Source organism: Trichoplusia ni, chromosome 21, assembly GCF_003590095.1.
Source record: "Trichoplusia ni isolate ovarian cell line Hi5 chromosome 21, tn1, whole genome shotgun sequence".
In the NCBI taxonomy this organism is placed as follows: Eukaryota; Metazoa; Arthropoda; class Insecta; order Lepidoptera; family Noctuidae; genus Trichoplusia; species Trichoplusia ni.
The window spans coordinates 6,597,968-6,617,949 of NC_039498.1; the positions used below are offsets into that span (position 1 = coordinate 6,597,968).

Consider the following 19,982-nt stretch of genomic DNA (forward strand, 5'->3'; position numbering starts at 1 on the left):
TAATAGCTTCGTTCATGAAGATCCCGAAATTATTCGATATAATTATGCATTATGCATATATTCGACTGTGTATAAAACACAGTGAAAGAGCATTAAATAAAAAACGTAGTAGAATTAAAATATAACATTTATTAACAGTCTCAACATTACATTCTCTGCAATAAATTAACAATAAGTATGGCCAACAATCCTTACTTACGAGACCAAATTTCACAAGATAACAGCAAAACTCAAACTATGTTCTGGCCCACATATTTAATCGACTTGTAAAGGGTCGTGATCGACATCACGCCTTTGACAAGTTGCCAAATTCCTTACAACCAATCAGGGCCTCGATTCTGCTTTACAATCGGCCGAGTATGAAAGGCAATTGAATTAAATTGAAACTATTCCTATTTTCTTAAGCAGAACAAAATAATTGGAAAGTCATTGTATTGACCGTGAGTGTTCAGCGTCGTAATGAATTTCCAATAATTGTGATAGAAAAAAGGTTTATAACAATACGAAAAGTGTCTATTTAATCCAATTTCTATTAATTCATCGGCCATTGTAAATAGCAGAATTGGGGCCGAGAGTGCTTGTTTGGGTATTGACAGGTGTTTTCATTGTGATGAGATTATTAATCTTTGCGACCTGGTTGTAAAGTATGAATACCGCATTACATAATACGACAATAAACTTCTTATAAAGGACATATAACACCAGTAACTTCTCAGGGGGTCACAGTGCCTTAAATGGCTTGAAAAAAAGTGCGTAAAATTGTCTTTCAATGTTCGCCACGAAATACGGAATAAGACCTACTTAAATATAAATATATTAACCTCAAAATTGACGTAATATTTCACGTTAAACGTGACTGCATATTTCTGTGAAAACTGAAGAAGTAAAAGTGAATTTTCGACCAACTAATTTGTCCAAAGAAGATGACAGCAATCAGAAAATGAACATAGGGTTTGAGTTCCCCGCCACATAAACATTAAAAGCTACTTTCTAGGACTACATCCTAAGCAGACATACTTGTTTTACCTTTACAAACCCAGAGGGCATCTGACAATTCCGAAATTACTGCTGAGGTCCACTTATCATCTCCCAAATCTCTTTTCCTTCCTTCAAGTCTTTCGAGCCTTCACCGATCACGCATTTTCCCGCCCAGACATCGGCATTCAAGTATTTTTTGCAAACTTCCACCAAATCTTCTTTCTTAACAGCAAGTACTCGCTCTCTTTGCGTCTTCCAGATATCATACGATAAACCGTACAGGAACAGATCGATTCCCTTCATATATTCAGCGATCGGCTGGTCCATTTGTTGCAGGATCGATAGTTTCGCTTCGAACAAGTTCTGGTCGTCAACCAAGTTGGTATTTTTCTCCATCCAAGCGGCTGTTTCATCGAAAACATTCAGAGTGATCCTTGAGTTGGGGTCTCTATAAGAATAGTAGTTGAAAACTCCATCTAAAGTCAACATGGCGCCGCCGCCGTAAGCGCCATTTTGTTCCCTGACTACCGGATGCAAGTATTTGGAGGTTAAGAATCTTGATAGCACACGAAGTTTAGCGTAGTCCGGGTCAGTGTAGGGAACTGTAGGAATAACTTTCGCGCAGAAATTGACAGGAATGTTCATCTGAATGTGTACCCCTCGGTTCTCAGTGGGCATCTTCTTGCAATCGGTCCAATTGATCCTGTTCATCTCCTTATGTTCGACGCCCATACACAAATCTTTGCAGAAGTTGTCAACATTTTCCTCGATGTCGGCATTTGTGTTGCTGTAGTGGAAGGCTGCTCTCAAGTTTGTGCCTTTTAGAGTTCGTTTAGCAATCATATCAATAATACATTGGACATCTTCGATCGGTTGCTTCTTATGAATGTTTTGCATTGCGATCACGTGGTGTAGACCCATTAGACTCTCCTTGCATTCGTCTACAGATGTAATTAAAGCCCGGGCTGCCTGCATGGCATAAGTATGCCCACTGTCAATGATTCCGTTACTGAGCGCTGAGCAATAGTTCGTGAATAGCATTTTCATACGTTCGCTGTTACTGAAATTCGGTTTGCTGAATATTTCAGACCAAATATCGAGCATTTTGGGGAGGTTTTCATCTAAACAGTGGCTGCTTATCAATACCCCTTGTTCGAACTGGCCGTGTTGATCAATATGCTCAGTAATATGTGTGAGGAAACCGAGCCCAGATGTGGATTTGCTGATGTACTTGTCAAAGTCCCGATAATTAAATGACTTCGTGTCAAATTTGTTGATGACATAGTTGAAGAAAGGTAGGAGTTCTCTTTGTTGCGTGTCTAAGCAGTCGGTTCCAATTATACCCTTGAAGTACGTTACACCATTGGTATTTGCCTCACACAGTTGCAGAGGAATAATGTCAGCAACAGTATGTTTTAGAGGAGGTGCTGTTTTATTCAGGGCAATATCTTCAAGCTTCAAGCACGGCAAAACATCTAAGTTCTCCTGCTTCTTCTGTACTTTCGATAGCTCCAATCCTTCTTTAAATATCTCTTCTTTTTGATCCGAAGACAAAGCTTTTAGTTTAGTTTTTAGTAGTTTAGCTTCTGCCTCGTTGAAAGTGTCGTCGAATTTTGGATCGGGAACCATAGTCATTGTCAGTCTATGCTTGTTGAAGATGAAGTATTTTTCTATCACTTGGCGAACGTACGAGGGTTCCATCAAATTGGTCTTCAACTGATCCAGCAATTGGTTGACTTTTAAAGCACTTAAGATAGGTCCGTTGTGATTCCACAGCGGCATGAGATTAAATAGCAGGTTCAAGCCAAATTTGGGGCTTTGATGCTTGATTGATAGCTCAAAACCGTGTAAAACGCTTTGGATGTGATCCGTTTCAAAGCCCTTATCATAAATCGTTCCAATTGTCTCCTTCACGATGTTTTCTACAACACCGAACTTTGACTGTTCAACGTCGCGGAGACCGACTACAAATAATGTGTCTCTTATTTGATTATCGTAGCCTGTCAGAGAATTATAGCCTCCAGAAATATTTTTCTCAATCAGATTTTTGTAGAATGCTGAATTGGGGCCAATGATCATTAGTTCCGTCAATGCCATCATCATAAATGTCTCATAAATGCTTGTGATGTCAGACATGACGTATCCTATAGCTATCTGGTTCTGTTTTTCTATTGGCACTCCATACTGGTCTAGCCTGCAAGATATTTGTGTAGTCTTAGGCTCAGTCCAACGCGGTTGTCGAGCCACTATAGTGTGCCTTGGGTTTAAGTACGCATACTGACTTAAGTACGATTCATTAACAATTTTAAGGTTGGTTTCCAACGGGAAGTTACCGTAGGAGTAAATTCTTGCATTGCTAGGATGGTAGTACATTGAGTGGAAGTTCTTTAAGTAGTCGTGACTGAGTTCTGGAATACATAGTGGGTCACCACCTGAAACATAACCGTATGTTCCTTGTGGTAGAATTGTGTTGATGAACCTTTGACCAAATAGTGAGCTTGTTTCAGAGAATGCTCCTTTCATTTCATTATAGACTACACCTTTGAACATTATATTACTGAGTTTATCTTCTACATTAGAATGTTCTAACCTCCAACCTTCTTGCAAGAAATCTAGCCTAGATAGGTTTGGCTTAAATACAGCATCAAGATATACTTTCTGCAGATTTCTATAATCAATCTCATTTTGTGACGAGAACGGGTAAAATGTGTAATCAGGGCCTGTCAAAGCATTCATAAAAGTGGCTAAAGAACGGTTCAACATTTTGAAAAACGGATCTCTCACGGGATAATTCTTTGAACCGCATAAAACTGTGTGTTCTAGAATATGAGGTGTTCCCATAGAATCTAAGGGGGTTGTACGGAAACCGACCGAGAAAACATTATTGGAATCATCTCTTTCTAAATGCAAGTACTCTGTTTTAGTCTTTTCGTGGACTAAGAAGTATGCAGTCATGTTATACTCCTTGATATGTTCAACTTCTTGGAGGACAAAGCCATGGACTGTCTTTCCGGGCTGTAAAGCTTTTAATGGAGGCTCCTTCTTCTTAAGGATTCCGCTGCTGTACATGTTGCTGCATGGTAACAGGCGGTGGCTGAGGCTTGTCCTGAGAGCGCAAAGTCTTGAATACATGGTTTCGTTTCTTCAAACTATCCTGCAATGCACATACACCACTCACTATTTTTATAACAACTAAACTATTACTACTACGATTTCGCGATATTTATGCCGAAAATTTAGGGTATAATGAGTCATAATGCGTTTTCAGTGTTTAAAATACAAAAAGTACTGAAAAATAAAGGGAAAAATATGTATAACAAAAAAATACACTTTTGCGATTTCAAATTATCATAATTTGAAGGATTTACGAGTGTACCTTGGAATTAAAAACCGTCTAAGGCCACACAAAGTAATAAAAAAGGCGGGTAGGCCGTTAAAAATTGATTTTTATCAACTTTAGCGTTACAAATGCAATATTTTGATTTGGTGTCTGAGAAAAACAATTGAAAAATGATGCAATAATATACTTACGATAAATCACAGTATTGTGGAAAAGGTAATATGTGTAAATGCGAAATAGTATGTTATCCTTAATTTTCTTGCAATTTTTATAATTCCGAGAGGACTTTCATTATTTCTTTATAAATTGCAAGCCCAGTTTACTGTATAACCTCTTTTACGAGAATTGCTTTCGGCACTTTGACGTTTTCATTGATACAATTACCATGTAATAAAAATATAAATAACCAGTCTCACAAGTTGCTAAGCATATAAAATCGTTGTAATTTGCTTTTACATCTATTACCTAAATTTGAGACTAATGATAACAATCGAACTAACTATTAATTTGGTCATTTTAGGACCGTTTGGTACATAGAAGATAGACATATTATCAACTAGCAACACCTTCAACGATTGCGTTTTGAGAACACCTAATTCTTATGACCTGAAGTAGGAGTGCACACCAAGAAAGTGAAACTGTATTCCGCTCAAATTATAAATCAAAATCGTATTCAGTCAGTTCTACTAACTTCATATTATTTTTATATAATTTATCGAAAAATCTTCACCCAAATTTTTTATTACGTTTTCTCTAGCGCTTAACATGTAGGAGCAACAAAACGTGAAATAACGAATTGACGTCTTTCATGTCCACAAATCCACATTCTTTTCAAAACACGTGTTTACGTGTTGAGCTCATGCAGGGCTCTATTTTATTTATAAGTGTAACAAAATAAACAAAAATGAGTTTGTACAACTTCAAAAAAATCGCTGTGGTCCCCACAGCAAAGGTAAATATTACAATCCTATATTAAAACCCAATATACCTTCAAAATGTTGAATTGTATTTTTAACCTTAATACACACACGTTTATTTTGTATTTCAGGACTTTGTGGACATAATATTGTCCAAAACACAAAGGAAAACACCGACAGTGGTACACAAACACTACAAGATATCAAGGATTCGTGGGTTTTATATGAGAAAAGTGAAATTTACGCAACAGAACTTTCACGACCGTCTTTCTAGGATTATTCAGGTATGTACTTAGAATTAATGCATAAAAATATTTTTAATCAATAAAAACACCTCGAAGGTATCGCAACCTGTAGTTTAAAATGTGTTTGTTCATGTGAGTCTGCTTGTTCCAATAAAGTTTTCATAAATACCGGTTTAGCTGTTTTCAAAATGAATAAAAGTGGTATTTTTACAAGGAATTTTATAGTTATCATAGAATAAGTGTTTAAAATTCGAGGCTTGGTACAATCTAAATTGCATAAGATTGTTATTTACCTGGTTCTGTATTGCACAATATTTGTAATGGCAAATTAATACTCTTGTATATTTACTATGCCTTATTATTATTGAGAGATTTGTCATTCATGTATGTTTTAACACTATATAATTATGGTGTTTTATATATATAGATATTTTGTATAAATAATATCAATTTTAATACATGACATAAATGCAACAGTTTGTACAAAAAATCACACCAAGATTGTTTATCTTTTTTAATTATCCAAAACAAATAAATTTGGAATGAAAATTTGTGACTATAGCAATACAGTAAACAATTTGTTTTTGTTTTGCATCACTATGCCAAATATATCGCCTACGTCAGTGTATCCCTTTTGTAAAAGTGAAATCATTATCAATGGACTTAATATACTCCACAAATTGTTTTTGAAAAACATATTCCTATATGTTATATTCTATTGTTACAGGAATTCCCCAAACTAGATGATGTGCACCCGTTCTATGCAGATCTTATGAATGTATTGTATGACAAGGATCACTACAAGCTTGGTCTCGGACAACTGAACACCGCCAGACATCTTATTGACACGTAAGTTACTTACCAACTAGATATTATTAAATGTGACTTGAATTAATGTCAGCTAGCTTGAATAATAGCTTTAAATTTACTTCAGAACACTCTTGAAAGGGATCGCCAAGAAGGGATTGTTTTACTATTGGATCGTTCCTTCATTTAAATTCGAATCACTTGTAAAAGTTAAAAATATAATAATCCGTTGTATCATTTAACAAGTGTAACAGGTTGATAATCCATCTAAGGTTAAAAACAATAACTAGTTTTAAATTATTAAAAACTATCGTAGCTTTTAATAAGTGGCCGAAAATCTCAAAGGATAAGCTTTGGAAGAGAAAAGAGATCCCACTGCTGGGCAAACGCGGGAGGCCTTTAGAGATCTAAAACAAGCCATATAAAAAAAAATCATAACTTCAATAACTTAAGATTTCCACTAACAGCGTAGCCAAGGACTACGTCCGCCTGCTGAAGTACGGTGACTCTCTGTACCGATGCAAGCAGCTGAAGCGCGCGGCCCTCGGTCGCATGGCAACCATCATGAAGCGACAGGCCGCAAACCTCACTTATTTGGAACAGGTGAGATATACATACTGGATCAATGTACTATGTTTGCATAAAATGAGTGAATTTTGATTAAGAATACTTAGAAATTATTTTTTGTAAAAAACATTTTTTTTTTTCTTAATAAAAAGTACCCTATGTTACTTCTAATACCTCCAAGAATATGTGTACAAGATTTCATGATGATTGAGTAATTTTCCGCGAAAAAGCATAACAAACAAACTCACTTTTATATTAAGGATAAGGATAATACTAATTGATGAAGGTACCATTACCTGAATACCTACTCTGTATGTCTTTTTATGTTTTTTTTTTGTGTTATTAAATGATGTAACGGTTTACTCACGCGTATTTATCGGGGTAGCCCGACTATTTTTTTTGTGTGCTACATATTAACAGTATCTGGCCGCTATGTGCCAGTATGTAAGTGTTATTTGACCTTTGATTGACCAGGCATAGAAAAGACTTCACAATTTCATAGGCCTTTACAGTAAAAAGAAAACATTCCACACTTAATAAGTTAAAACTTTAAAACTGCTCACAAGTATCACATAAGAATTTCACGTTAAGAATTTATTTCATAATCGTAAAACACAGTAGTCACATCAGAAACTGGGTTCTTAGACATTAATCAAGTATCTATTTGTTTCTAGGTCCGACAACATTTAGCCCGTCTGCCGTCCATCGACCCTTACACGCGCACCATCATCATCTGCGGGTTCCCTAACGTCGGCAAGTCCAGTTTCATAAACAAGGTATGTAGTCGCTATACCAAAGCAAGCTGTCAAGGTCACTGACTAATTATTTCAATTTCAAGTAGCCAGGAGTCTAAGGCTTGAGTCCTGACTGATATTTGTATATTGTACTTTTTATTTGCATTTAATTGTAAATAACGATGTGTCAAATGACAATAAAGTTAACACCTAGCTTAGTGTAGTTCTAAAATGTCTCTAGTAACAAGCTAAAGTCGTCATTTTGCTATGTCTAAGGTAGTCAGAAGCTATAAAGTCTGACAACCAGTCTAACTAAGGGGTATCGTGTTGCCCAGGTAACTGGGTTGAGGAGGTCAGATAGGCAGGCGCTCCTTGTAAAACTCTGGTACTTAGTTGCATCCGGTTAGACTGGAAGCCGACCCCAACATAGGGAAAAGGCTAGGGTGATGGATGATGATAGATCCTTTCCCTGAAAGACGATCTCGACTTCATTAGAATAATAAACCTAATTATATTTTCTTTTTTGTTAGATAACACGAGCAGATGTAGAAGTACAGCCTTATGCGTTCACAACGAAGAGTTTGTACGTCGGGCACACAGACTACAAGTATTTGAGGTGGCAGGTGAGATGTTACAACTTATATATGTTATATATATATAGTCGCCGGTTCGAAGCTGTGCGTGGTAGTCCATACCTCGCGTCAGTCATATCGCGGCGCACAGCGAGCGTGACATAAGGTCGCGCGGTGAGGCTGTACTCACACGCGCATTACCCATGCCACGGACAGTTATTTATTTAATTAAAATATTTACTACAAATAAAGTAAAAAATTTAAGTTGGTAACATTTTAAACCTTAAAACCAATCTTTCAGTCATCAATCTTTCCTAAACTAGAGGTTGTAAATAAATTGTCACCTTAAAACATGTTAAAAGAACGGGATCAATATTTTTGGTCGTGCATCGTGTCGTAAAATCTTCGCGTTGATTACTTCAATAGCATGTTATTTAACTGTCATTTTTATTTTACAAAACCACGAATTCTAAAATCTTGCAATCTTTTTTATCTAGCCCACTGTCCTCCAATACTGGGCAAAGGCCACTCTCAAATTCACACTTCTTTAAAGTATTGATGCAATGAAATCAAATGATCATTATAAATGACAGTGTAACCCAAAATCAACGACAAACTTTACTTCAAGTAGTTTTGAAGGCACTTTTATAACGTTAGATATACAACTTCAGTTGCACAATTCCAAATTATCATTCCTATAGAGAAGAATGTTCAAGTAAGTCCACTTGACCCTTGTCCAGGTGATCGACACGCCGGGCATCCTGGACCACCCGCTGGAGCAGCGCAACGTGATCGAGATGCAGGCCGTGACCGCGCTGGCGCACCTGCGCGCCGCCGTACTGTACGTGCTCGACCCCTCCGAGCAGTGCGGACACAGCATCGAGGAACAGGTCAGGCTACATACACATACACCTTGCTGATGTTAATGACTGCACAGTGCCATAGATAGACCAGTGGTAGACGTCACCACGCCAAACACGCGAAGGACAAATATGTGTCTGATCCACGAACGCTTGTCCTGAGTCTGGGTGACTTGAATGTTTGTGAAAGCCCCCATGATACAAGGATCACTAAGGAATTAGCGTCCTTGTTTTTTTTTTTAAATAGAAGTAAAAGACTACTGAATTGATTCACACAAAATTCTATGAAATGAAGTACCTAATTCTACTGCAGTCAAAATTATAGCTTTTGTCAAAGATTTCAAAAACAGCGAAAGAATTACTTCATATTCCTTTTTCCTACTTTTGCTGTGCCTGACATAGACCATACTTAATCAAAATCAAAAGTTTTATTTAAAATAGGCCGTTTTCCAGGCACTTTTAAAACGCTACATTACTGACTCTTGTTGCACGGTTCCGAAGTGTCATTCTTATGGAGAAGAACCGGCAAGAAAATCCATAATTGAACTGTAAACTTCGTTGACCATAGAACTAACAAACAACCACAGCATTTAACACGAGATTGACAGAAGACAGTTAAAAGACATTCTACCAACTTTAGTGTTATCAAATTTAAAAAACAGTTGATTCTTCTAGACATACACTAAACTAATCTCTTCATCCCTCAGATATCTCTGTTCGAGAGCATTAAGCCTCTATTCAGCAACAAGCCGCTGATAGTAGTCCTGAACAAGATGGATGTCATCAAGCCCGAGGATCTGCCCGAAGGCAAGAAGCAACTCATCGAAGACCTCATGCTGAGCTGCTCTAAGGGTAACCTGGTCAAGTAAGTACATTGGAATACTAGCTGTTGCCCGTGGGTAGTACACCCGCTAAAAGTCGAAAATGATCCCACGGGAACATGGAATCATGATAAAAAGTTTGCTATGAGTTAATCCTGGTTATGAACTGTAAGTGTGTTAAGTTTCAACTCCGTTTAGAGGTTTCTGGTTATAAACTATCCGTGTACCAAGTTTCGTTTAACTCTGTTCAGTGGGACGGTAGATACAAACTTTCGCCTTTATAATATTAGAAGGATATTGTAAATAACGTTTTATTAGTATACTCAGCAACATTTCAATGGTCTATGAACACAATAGGATAATTCTAGTGGTTAGTGGCTTTGTTATACCGGAGGACATGGGTTCGATTCCCACCCAGGACAAATGCTTGTGTGTAAGCACGATAAATTGTTCAGTGTCTGAGTATAATTTATCTAAACCCTCCAAGAAAAAAGTGCTAAGTATAATGATTATTGGTTAAGTATTCTTCTCGTCAATGCGTAGCAATCAAACTTTCACATTTACAATATTAGTAGTTATTAAAATGTATTTGTTACCCCCAGCGCGGACCCCAACTCGGACCTCTCGGTGGTCCCCGTGATGCGCATGTCGACCATGACGGAGGAGGGCGTGCAGGAGGTCAAGATCGAGGCCTGCGAGCGGCTGCTGGGACACAGGGTTACCGAGAAGATGAGAACCAAGAAGGTAAGAGAGAGTAGTGGCTGTTATAGATAGGAAAGAAGGAAAATAGCTTTTCGTAGCGGTTGTTCACGATTCCGTCTGCGTGAGCCTCAGTTTATACCGCGCGGTGGTTTTCATTTCCGTGGTAATGCCAGGATGAAATGTAGCCTACATTAGTGTAAAGTTTCCTTATGATCCTTACAATAGTTTTACGTGTATAGTATAAAATTAAACATATACCGTAGGTATACGATAGGTAGGATCGATCGCGTAGGACAAGCATTATATGTGATCTTTAATCGTCACGTTATTTGTATGTTTGTGAAACCCCCGCGACACAAAGATTAAATTCTTTACTGCGGTGTCGATCTTTTTTTAATAGAGATATATATTTTTTCCCCCTTCAGGTGGACGGCATCCTGAACCGCCTCCACGTGGCAGTCCCCGCGCCGCGCGACTCCAAGCCGCGGCCCGCCGTCATCCCGCCCGCCGTCGCCAAGAAGAAGCAGATGCTAGCTGACAAGGCGGCTCGCAAGAGGAAGCTGGAGAGAGACATCGAGCTGGAGGAGGGAGACGATTATGTACTCGGTGAGAATAGCAATTATATTGTTGTAAAAACAAAACATATAGTCGATTTGAATTAAAAAGTTCTGAGACAAACTTCATGAAACTTTTATGGGACCTAAATGTCAGCTATTCAAGATAAGAATAATAAGAAATCTGGTCATTTGTCAGAAGTTCTGCCGTTTAGGTTATTTACATTAATATTTTTACGTCAGAACTTCGAAGAAGACGTTTAAAGATATTCGGCAGAAGTTTAAAAAAAACCTAATAGACCAAAGATAAAAAAAAGCGTGGGTTGCCTGATGATAAAACTATTTACAAAGTCACCCCACGCTTTATACATTGAATTATATTTTTAATTTATCACTCTTATCCATAATTTGTTGTATTGTATTTGTTACATCATTTAATACCCCTTACATGCCCTGATTAATCTATCTATATATATTATTCTATCTTATCTCAATAATACAAAGTTGCGACCATTTATCTCATATGTACTTTATACAATGCAATAATGCCCTATTACCTACACAGACCTCCAGAAGAACTACGCGGAGATCCCGGAGGAGGAGCGCCACGACCCGATCCCGGAGTTCTGGGAGGGACACAACATCGCCGACTACATCGACCCGGACATCTTCGACGTGAGTCATAGTCTAATATGTATATCAAATTCTCGTGTCACTTTGTACTAAATTGAACTCCTCCGAAACGGTTCTACCGATCCTCAAGATATTTCGTATACATATTCGGTAGGTGTGAGATTAGGGCAACATCTATTTCTCGTAGCGCATTTTTTTTCTTGTTTCATAGAACCTATTTTATATGGAAAAAAGGTTTGCTGGGGCAGCTAGTATCTAGTATATACTAGCTATAGTAATTGTGTAGTACAACTCTAGGTTGGGCCTGCTATGTGTAAATCATTTTTAATTTTTCGTTAACATTATAAGAACTAAATTAGCCTGAAAATGGATGGTTTAGCTTAATTGAATCAAACACATTTTGATTCAAACAGAACTATGTCCAGTCGTTTAGAAGTTGAAAGGAAGATGCTTGTTACTGATTTTGGACGTATTTTGTCTTAATCTAAATAATTATTGTTTAGAACTAAACAAAAGAGGCCTAAAAATAAGTGATTAGATGGATTTTGTTAAGAGGAAGAATGTGAATATTATTCATTAAATATGTATGTCGCCGGTTCGAAGCTGTGCGAGGTAGTCCATACCTCGCGTCAGTCATATCGCGGCGCACAGCGAGCGTGACATAAGGTCGCGCGGTGAGTCTGTACTCACACGCGCAGTACCCATGCCACGGACAGTTATATATTACCTATTTCTTTATACTTATACATGAAAATAAGTACAAAGGCATTCTCTACCAGTCAATCATAGGGTGACTATTTATTTTATCAATTGTTTACCATACTCCTCCCGAAACGGTTTGACCGATTTTTATGAAATTTTAAATGCATATGACGTAGCTATGAGAATTATATACTGCCTAATTTTCATACCCACCACGGTTTGTGCCAAGCTCTCTTTTTTATAAGTATGTCCTATGTTTTTACACAAAAAAAAGTCAATCACTGATTAATCTTCTATCTTCTTGATTCTTCTAGAAACTGGCCGAGCTTGAGAAGGAGGAAGACCTCCGCATGGAGGGAGGGCTCTACGCCGTGCCCAAGATAGAGCTGGATGACACCATGAAGGAGATCAGAGAGCTGGCGCGCCAGATACGGTATGTATGAGATATTTAATGATCATATTAAATTAATTTATTGAGGAGGATTTGTGTCCTATAAAAAAATATTCCTGATCGGCTCAATGTGTTTTTTGTCTTCATTCATCTCTTCTCATTGTCTCGGCATCATCACCGCCCTAGCCTTTTTCCATCTATGTTGGGGTTGGATCCCAGTCTAACCGGATTCAGCTGAGTACCAGTGTTTTACAAGGAGCGACTGCCTATCTGACCTCTTCAACCCAGTTACCTAGACAATACCTCTTTGTTAGACTGGTTGTCCAAGATGCATGAATAACAACCGGGACCCACAATTTAACGTGCCTTCCGTTCGAAACACGGAGGAACTCGTTATGACAATGATGGTCGCTCGTCAACCGACCAACTGAATGAATACTAATAATACATTTTGAGGCTAAGCAATGTTGTAACGTTCACAAATTCGCTTGTCAACCAACCGATTTATTTATCTCTAGCCTGTTTTCACAACCCTCATTGACCAGTTTTATTGTATCCTACCACCATGTTATGTCTTTAATATGATTACAGCAACAAGAAGGCGATCCTGAAGGACGAGTCTCGCCTCGTGAAGCAGTCCACGAAGCCGGTGATGCCGCGCAACTCCCGCGCCAGGGCCAAGGACCGCTCCACCGCCAAGCTCAGGGACGAGATGGAGAAACTCGGTCAGTTGGCTATATATATATTGTATATGATATATGTGATTTATGTTGGGTACATAAATATAGGCACGGAAAGCCTAATAGTTGAGGTCACCACGCCAAACCCATTTGGGACAAGCGTTTGTGTGATCCAAGAATGCTTGTCCTGAGTTTGGATATATTTCATTTTGTTTTTCAATATTTAGACTTTTTAATTTTATACATACAAATTCATACACAATAATTATATAAGTACATAATACCAGCTATGTCTACAAAATTCTTCATTTTTTCGTTCTTAAAAATAGGTAATAGGCAATTTAAATAAATGAACGACTGATCTATTTCCGTGGTATATTTGGTCTGGTAATCTTTATTGTTGTTTTACATTTAATTTTAGCCGCGTTTTATTCTAAGAGCTTTTTTACAAAAAGCTACACAAAAGTTTACGAATAGAGTAGGTAGAGTTATATTATGAGAGGTATTTTTAGGTTCTTATTTTTTTACATTTTATTTATCATGTCGCCGGTTCGAAGCTGTGCGAGGTAGTCCATACCTCGCGTCAGTCATATCGCGGCGCACAGCGAGCGTGACATAAGGTCGCGCGGTGAGGCTGTACTCACACGCGCATTACCCATGCCACGGACAGTTATTTTAGAAGATTAATTTGAATGTTAAGACCAGTGTAGATTTTAATATAATATTGTGAAAATTAATCTGTAGATCAGACTTAAAGAATAGGTCTAGTATATTACAATCGAAAGCGATTATTGGGCGTATACACAACTTAACAGTTCACAATTTGTCGTGGACTGTTTAATGATCTTTTTAAAGAAATTTGTATTTAATTTTTCAAAAAAATACTCAACAAGTTTTGTGGCAAACACAACTACACATGAAGTTGTTTGGAGATCTCTTTTCAGGGTAATCAGATAGTAAATGTCGACTCCATGGTACTACCTAAAGAATAAATTATTTCATCTTAAACGACAAAAAGCCAACCATTTTAAACTTCAATTCTATCTCTACAAACAATTTTCTTACATTTCCTCTAACACAAAACTATCTTCCCCCCTAGGAGTGGATATGTCGGAGACCAAAGAGGCCCACTTCACTCGCTCCCGCGGCCGCTCCCGCTCCCGCTCGCAGTCCGCGCCCGCCGCCAAGAGGCAGAAGATCGAGGAGAGAGGACGCTCCGTCAGCAAGCCCGCCAGGGACACTACCGGCGTTGGAAATGCTGTTGTAAGTCCTATACTTAGAGATGGATTTATTTTGTACAGGTTCATTGCTAGGCAAGGCTTCTGTAAGAAATTAATGATTCCCTACGCGTATTTGCGCATTATTACTGCATAGAGTGCTCTTCTATAAGTAGTGAGATGCTTATACTTAAGTTCACAATGTATTTTTATTTTAAATGCGACAGTGTACTCATTGTTGATGAGCCAAATAAATAAATTAGCAAGCCTCCTATTGCCAGGGAGTTGGTTGCGCAGTTTCTTCCCTGTGGGTGCTAGACATTGTAATTAAATGAACAGAATATGCTCCTTAGCAGACTAATTGGAATATATCAATTTAATTTTTGATCAATACAGATTATTTGTAAGTTTTTAAAAAATTGACAATGAACTTTCATTTTCGTCAAGTCATGCAACTTTGAATTTTCATTTCAATACGTATAAGTTAAACGAACAGCGTTTAGCGTTGCAAAAAAAACTTTGTCTGAAGGGGTAACAAGCCCATTCTTCCTAAAATTACTACGTACTTACGTTTTTGCCAAATGTTTTCATCGGGAAATGATATATAGTCGCCGGTTCGAAGCTGCGCGTGGTAGTCCATACCTCGCGTCAGTCATATCGCGGCGCACAGCGAGCGTGACATAAGGTCGCGCGGTGAGTCTGTACTCACACGCGCATTACCCATGCCACGGACAGTTATATATTTACCATTCTCTTGAACGTCTTGAGCGATTTCTGGACAATATTCTAGCAACCTCTTAAGATAAGATCTCCCTCAATCATACTACAGATTATCTTTTCGCCCGCGGCTTCGCCCGCGTCGAGTTCGGTTATATCGCGTTTCCAAGAGAGCTCTTCAAAAGTCCGGGATAAAAGCTATCCTATGTTCTTTCTCAAGGTCAACTCTATCCCTGTACCAAATTTCATTAAAATCAGTTCAGTGATTTAGACGTAAAAGCGTAACAGACTGACAGACAGACAGACAGACAGACAGAGTTACTTTCGCATTTATAATATTAGTAAGGATTCTAGTCTAAAATACTTCATAAAGCCCTTATGATACATAATTTAATAAATATTTGATCTCAATAATGTATAGGCAGTAATAATAAGTTACTAATGACTAAATCTCTCACAGATGCAACAGAAAGCCAAGAAGCTGGCTCACGTGGCGATAGCGAAGAAGACCAAGCGTATGGGTCTCAAGGGAGAGGCCGACAGATTTATCGGAACCAAGATGCCGAAACATCTGTTCGCCGGCAAGAGAGGCGTCGGCAAGACGGACAGACGATAAGACAACATATTATATGTGTATTAGTGTACTTGGTATTGTGTGCGGTGATTATAAACTTGTGGTATATACATATGTGTGTTAATTAAAATGAATTGCCGTTCGTTTGTCTCGATAAAGCTCGAGAACGGCTCAACCGATTTGGCTAATTTATTTTAGTTTTTTTTATTGAAATATTCGTAGCAATCCAGAGAAGGTTTAAACGGTTTTAAAATATAGAAATTATTGAAAAATTGCAAAAAAAAACATGTACATCGACTGTTAGGCGGTACGTAGTTTGCTGGGACAGCTAGTTTTTATATATTTTTTCAGTTTTTGTCCTTTTATTTATTGATAATACAGTCGGTATTACATTGCTTGGTAAATAATTCTTTTAATCAATATACTTGTTACTTTTTAAGCTAGTAAACAGAATATACTACATTTTAGTATAGATTTCAATTTTAAAACCTATTCTTTTGTATTCAGTTAATTTATTTGACGGTCCTTTTTTGTTTTATTTGAGCTTCACCGCACACACTTCGGCCTTATTGTAAATATAAGTATATTATAATAGACTTGTTTGAGTTATTTGCTCAGTGTTGCCACAATAATTATTCAGAAGGTAACACTTAATGCCAATATTGCATTTCATCGACAGTATCTAATAATAAAATGTTTGTGAATCCACTGTTTGTGTGCTATGGTACAAATGGCCGTCGACCTGCCTATATGTTTATATCAAACTTATAAGATTTCAACTGAAATAAAATTATTTTAAGAGACAATATTTTGTTTTATTTCAATTATTTATATGGATTAGTCTTATTTAGACGAGGCGAGAAATAATGCGATACTCGCAATATATACGGAGGCTCGCAGTTCAAGTAAAAGTCGTGAATGGAAGAGAGCGTCATTAGTTTCCTGTTCCTTCTTAAGGTCACGTCCCTGTCTCGTATTTAGCGCCATCCATCGACCAAACATGGGGAATGTTGCACTCATCTCCTCACTGTCATTTTTACGTAGTTTTTCCCTCTGCTCACAAATCGTTAATTTTCTACATAAAAATTAAAAACTATTGTGAGTGACTTCAAATAAGATATTTTAACTTCGTGATTCTAGCGCTAAGATATCAAATCCGTCGGGATTCCGTCCTGGTTGGGCTGCTTTCATAAACCAGTTTAAGTGAGGTCAGATGTGGGTATTGAACCCGCATAATACGCATTCAATCAAGTCATGGTGAGTGACCTTCATCACTTAAATATTTGTCTTTGTATCAAAATTAGGTTAAATAAAACACAAAATTAGCAAAATGAATGGCACATTTATATTTAATTAATATTATTCATTTTTATAATTAGACCTTTCTTGTAGTTATATTTTAATCTATGCATTTGAACAGGAAAAGAAAAAATAATCAAATGCTCTATGTTACAAAGGCTGTTGGGTTGCCATTGAAAAAAAAACAAAAAAAAATCAACAAAAAGCCTCATTTTGTACACAATCTCCAGGACAGTTACAAGCCGTGTCTAATTAAACCATTCATAAATCTGAGCATCGTATTGCGAATAAATTACAGGCGAATGCGTACAGATTAAAAAATCCTAAAATAATCCTACAAGTACGCATAGACAACAAATTATAGATAATTAATAATAAAAAAACTTAATTAACGCTAAATGGAAGAGGAATCAACTAAATTAAAGGGCGATAGTAAGACTTAGAACTAAATGTACATACTAAAAAGATATTTTGAACTTTGTAAGATCATTCATTACGTAGGGCTGTTACAAGTCAAGATTTACGTTTTTACGGTTTTACGGTTTTAAGGTTTTACGTCAAACTTATACATAAATATAACATCACATGCATACCTTGGTTTCGCTTGAAAAACAAAAACTATTATTTCAATCTGGCAACACATTAACTACTAGTGTTACTAGTATACATTTCAATTTGAACAGTCGATAATTCGCAAATGCGAAAAGTATTATTTTTCAAGCTTAACTAACTTATACATATGAAAGTTATTTTTGAAACTGATATTAAACTTTGAAATTTTGAGTGTTATAAAAACAATGTTTTAAATAACCAGTTCATATTTTTTCCAAAATTATTTCTTTTAAGATTTCGTCAAAAAAACGTATCCAGCGCTGTATCGATTAAAATTTGTTGTATTAAATAGAATTTATAAATTGTCAACTGTTATACATTTATATAATTTTCTTTCATAATAATCAATACTAAAATGTCTCGGTTTCAATAGTAATCATTATAAAAATCACATGATTAATGATCAAGGGAAAATGAATCTTAAAAACTATATAATACAGAGTTATTTTTAGATTATAAACTAAAAATTGATTGAATATCGACGGGTATACAAAATAATTGCATTTAAATATATATTAATTCCCGAATTTTAATATTAATTTAAATGCAATTAATTTTGTTTGTTTTTTAGCTACTATTTAACGGTATTAATTAAATAGGAGCTTAAATAGCTACTAAAAGCTCTTAATGGTAAATCGTTGCAGGGTGGAAGAGGGACGGAGCTATGTATACCTTCGCATTGTCCCTCTCATCCAATAGCAAGTCTTATTGAAAACTTAATAAGCTTTGAAGTGCATTCTTTTTCATTTGCCCAGCAGTGGGATTCTTTAGTAGAAAACTATATATGACCTTATTCATAGTTTTACTTACAATTGCCTTAATATACTTTTAAATAAATCTTCTAATTAATTAATACCGTTAAATAATTAACTTTCCCTAAAGTTTTATTTTGAAACGACTAAAGACGCTATACTAACTATTACTCATGTAACTTCACAGTACGCGTCATAGCCGTTTCCGAGATATAACATAATAAATGTCATAAATAATTGATATACTGGCCTGTATTAAAATACTCTGAATTAACGATTGCAATTTTATGATCTATCAATGCTTTTATTGAGTCTGGGTGTTGTGGGTGATTTGAATGTTTGGGAAAAGATCCGAAATAAAAGGATAAAATTAATTGGTGCAGATTTCGGTTTGTACCAAAAAGCAAATAATAATGATCATTTCAGCGCTATTTTTATAGACAACAAATTTAGAGAGAGTATAGATAGGTAACAAATACCATTTTACAATTTTCTGTGTGTTTTCATTATTAATTTTTACTTCAAGGGCGAGCGCTCATTTGAAACTAGACAAATTTCTCCTAGTCTTCTGCTTTTACTAAATATATTTTAAGACGCGCATACTTAAAACAAAACGTTGACCTGTCTAATATTTTTAAAACAGTACGGAGATAGTCACAGACAGACAAAACAATTTTGACTCCAATAGACACATTTACGCTATTGTCAAATCGAATCACTCAATTGTAAAAGACAACTTTCATTTTGTAATTTCAGCGTAGTTTAATACAAGCCAGTGGTTTTTCATATATTTGATTAATAAGTGACATGTCAACCGAACATATAGAAAAATAATTTGATTGAGCGGACGTGTTTATATATTTTAAATAAATATATACATATAGAAGTAGAATAATGAGATATTTTTGGATTTTTATAGACTTGCTACTGTTTTGGGGTAAGTTGTGCGCGTTAAATTAAATTGGTTTAGATATATTAAGTAGTTGGTCCTTCTGTGTATGGGTAGAAGTTTGCCCAACAGTGGGATCTTAGCCTGGTATAATTTATTGGTTCTGTATAAATATCATAATTATAGATTTCATTTTTTATTATTTTTTTTATATCTGTTTTTTTGATAATAGAAAATAGTCGCAAGTCTGTATAACCAAAAATATTGAAAACTGATTTTTTTATAAAAAATCATGTAATTTGCCATATTTTCGCGTAATCAGCAAAACCAGTATTTATAAAATTAATATTCTACAGTTAATAATTTCATGAAATATCGGACTTAGAAAAGATGACAAAGAACAAAACGAACGAAAAAAA

At 36.3% G+C, this 19,982-nt stretch overlaps 2 protein-coding genes across 2 annotated transcripts; one reads left to right on the forward strand and one right to left on the reverse strand.

The window, feature by feature from the left end:
• Positions 1 to 460: 460 nt before the first annotated feature.
• LOC113504279 (presequence protease, mitochondrial-like) lies at positions 461 to 4,698 on the reverse strand. Its single transcript, XM_026886515.1, has 2 exons — positions 4,510 to 4,698; positions 461 to 4,132 (listed from the first exon to the last, which is right to left on the reverse strand). Exon 2 carries the CDS (start codon positions 4,108 to 4,110, stop codon positions 1,063 to 1,065), a length of 3,048 nt encoding a protein of 1,015 aa, XP_026742316.1. The 5' UTR covers positions 4,111 to 4,132; positions 4,510 to 4,698; the 3' UTR covers positions 461 to 1,062.
• A 442-nt stretch (positions 4,699 to 5,140) lies between these two features.
• LOC113504280 (nucleolar GTP-binding protein 1) lies at positions 5,141 to 16,253 on the forward strand. The gene is made up of 15 exons (XM_026886516.1): positions 5,141 to 5,270; positions 5,367 to 5,519; positions 6,208 to 6,329; positions 6,755 to 6,890; positions 7,529 to 7,630; positions 8,119 to 8,211; positions 8,901 to 9,050; positions 9,728 to 9,885; positions 10,444 to 10,585; positions 10,969 to 11,149; positions 11,663 to 11,772; positions 12,747 to 12,865; positions 13,415 to 13,548; positions 14,603 to 14,766; positions 15,898 to 16,253. The coding sequence occupies exons 1-15, from the start codon at positions 5,223 to 5,225 to the stop codon at positions 16,051 to 16,053; spliced, it is 1,968 nt and encodes a 655-aa protein (XP_026742317.1). The 5' UTR covers positions 5,141 to 5,222; the 3' UTR covers positions 16,054 to 16,253.
• The last annotated feature ends 3,729 nt before the right edge of the window (positions 16,254 to 19,982 follow it).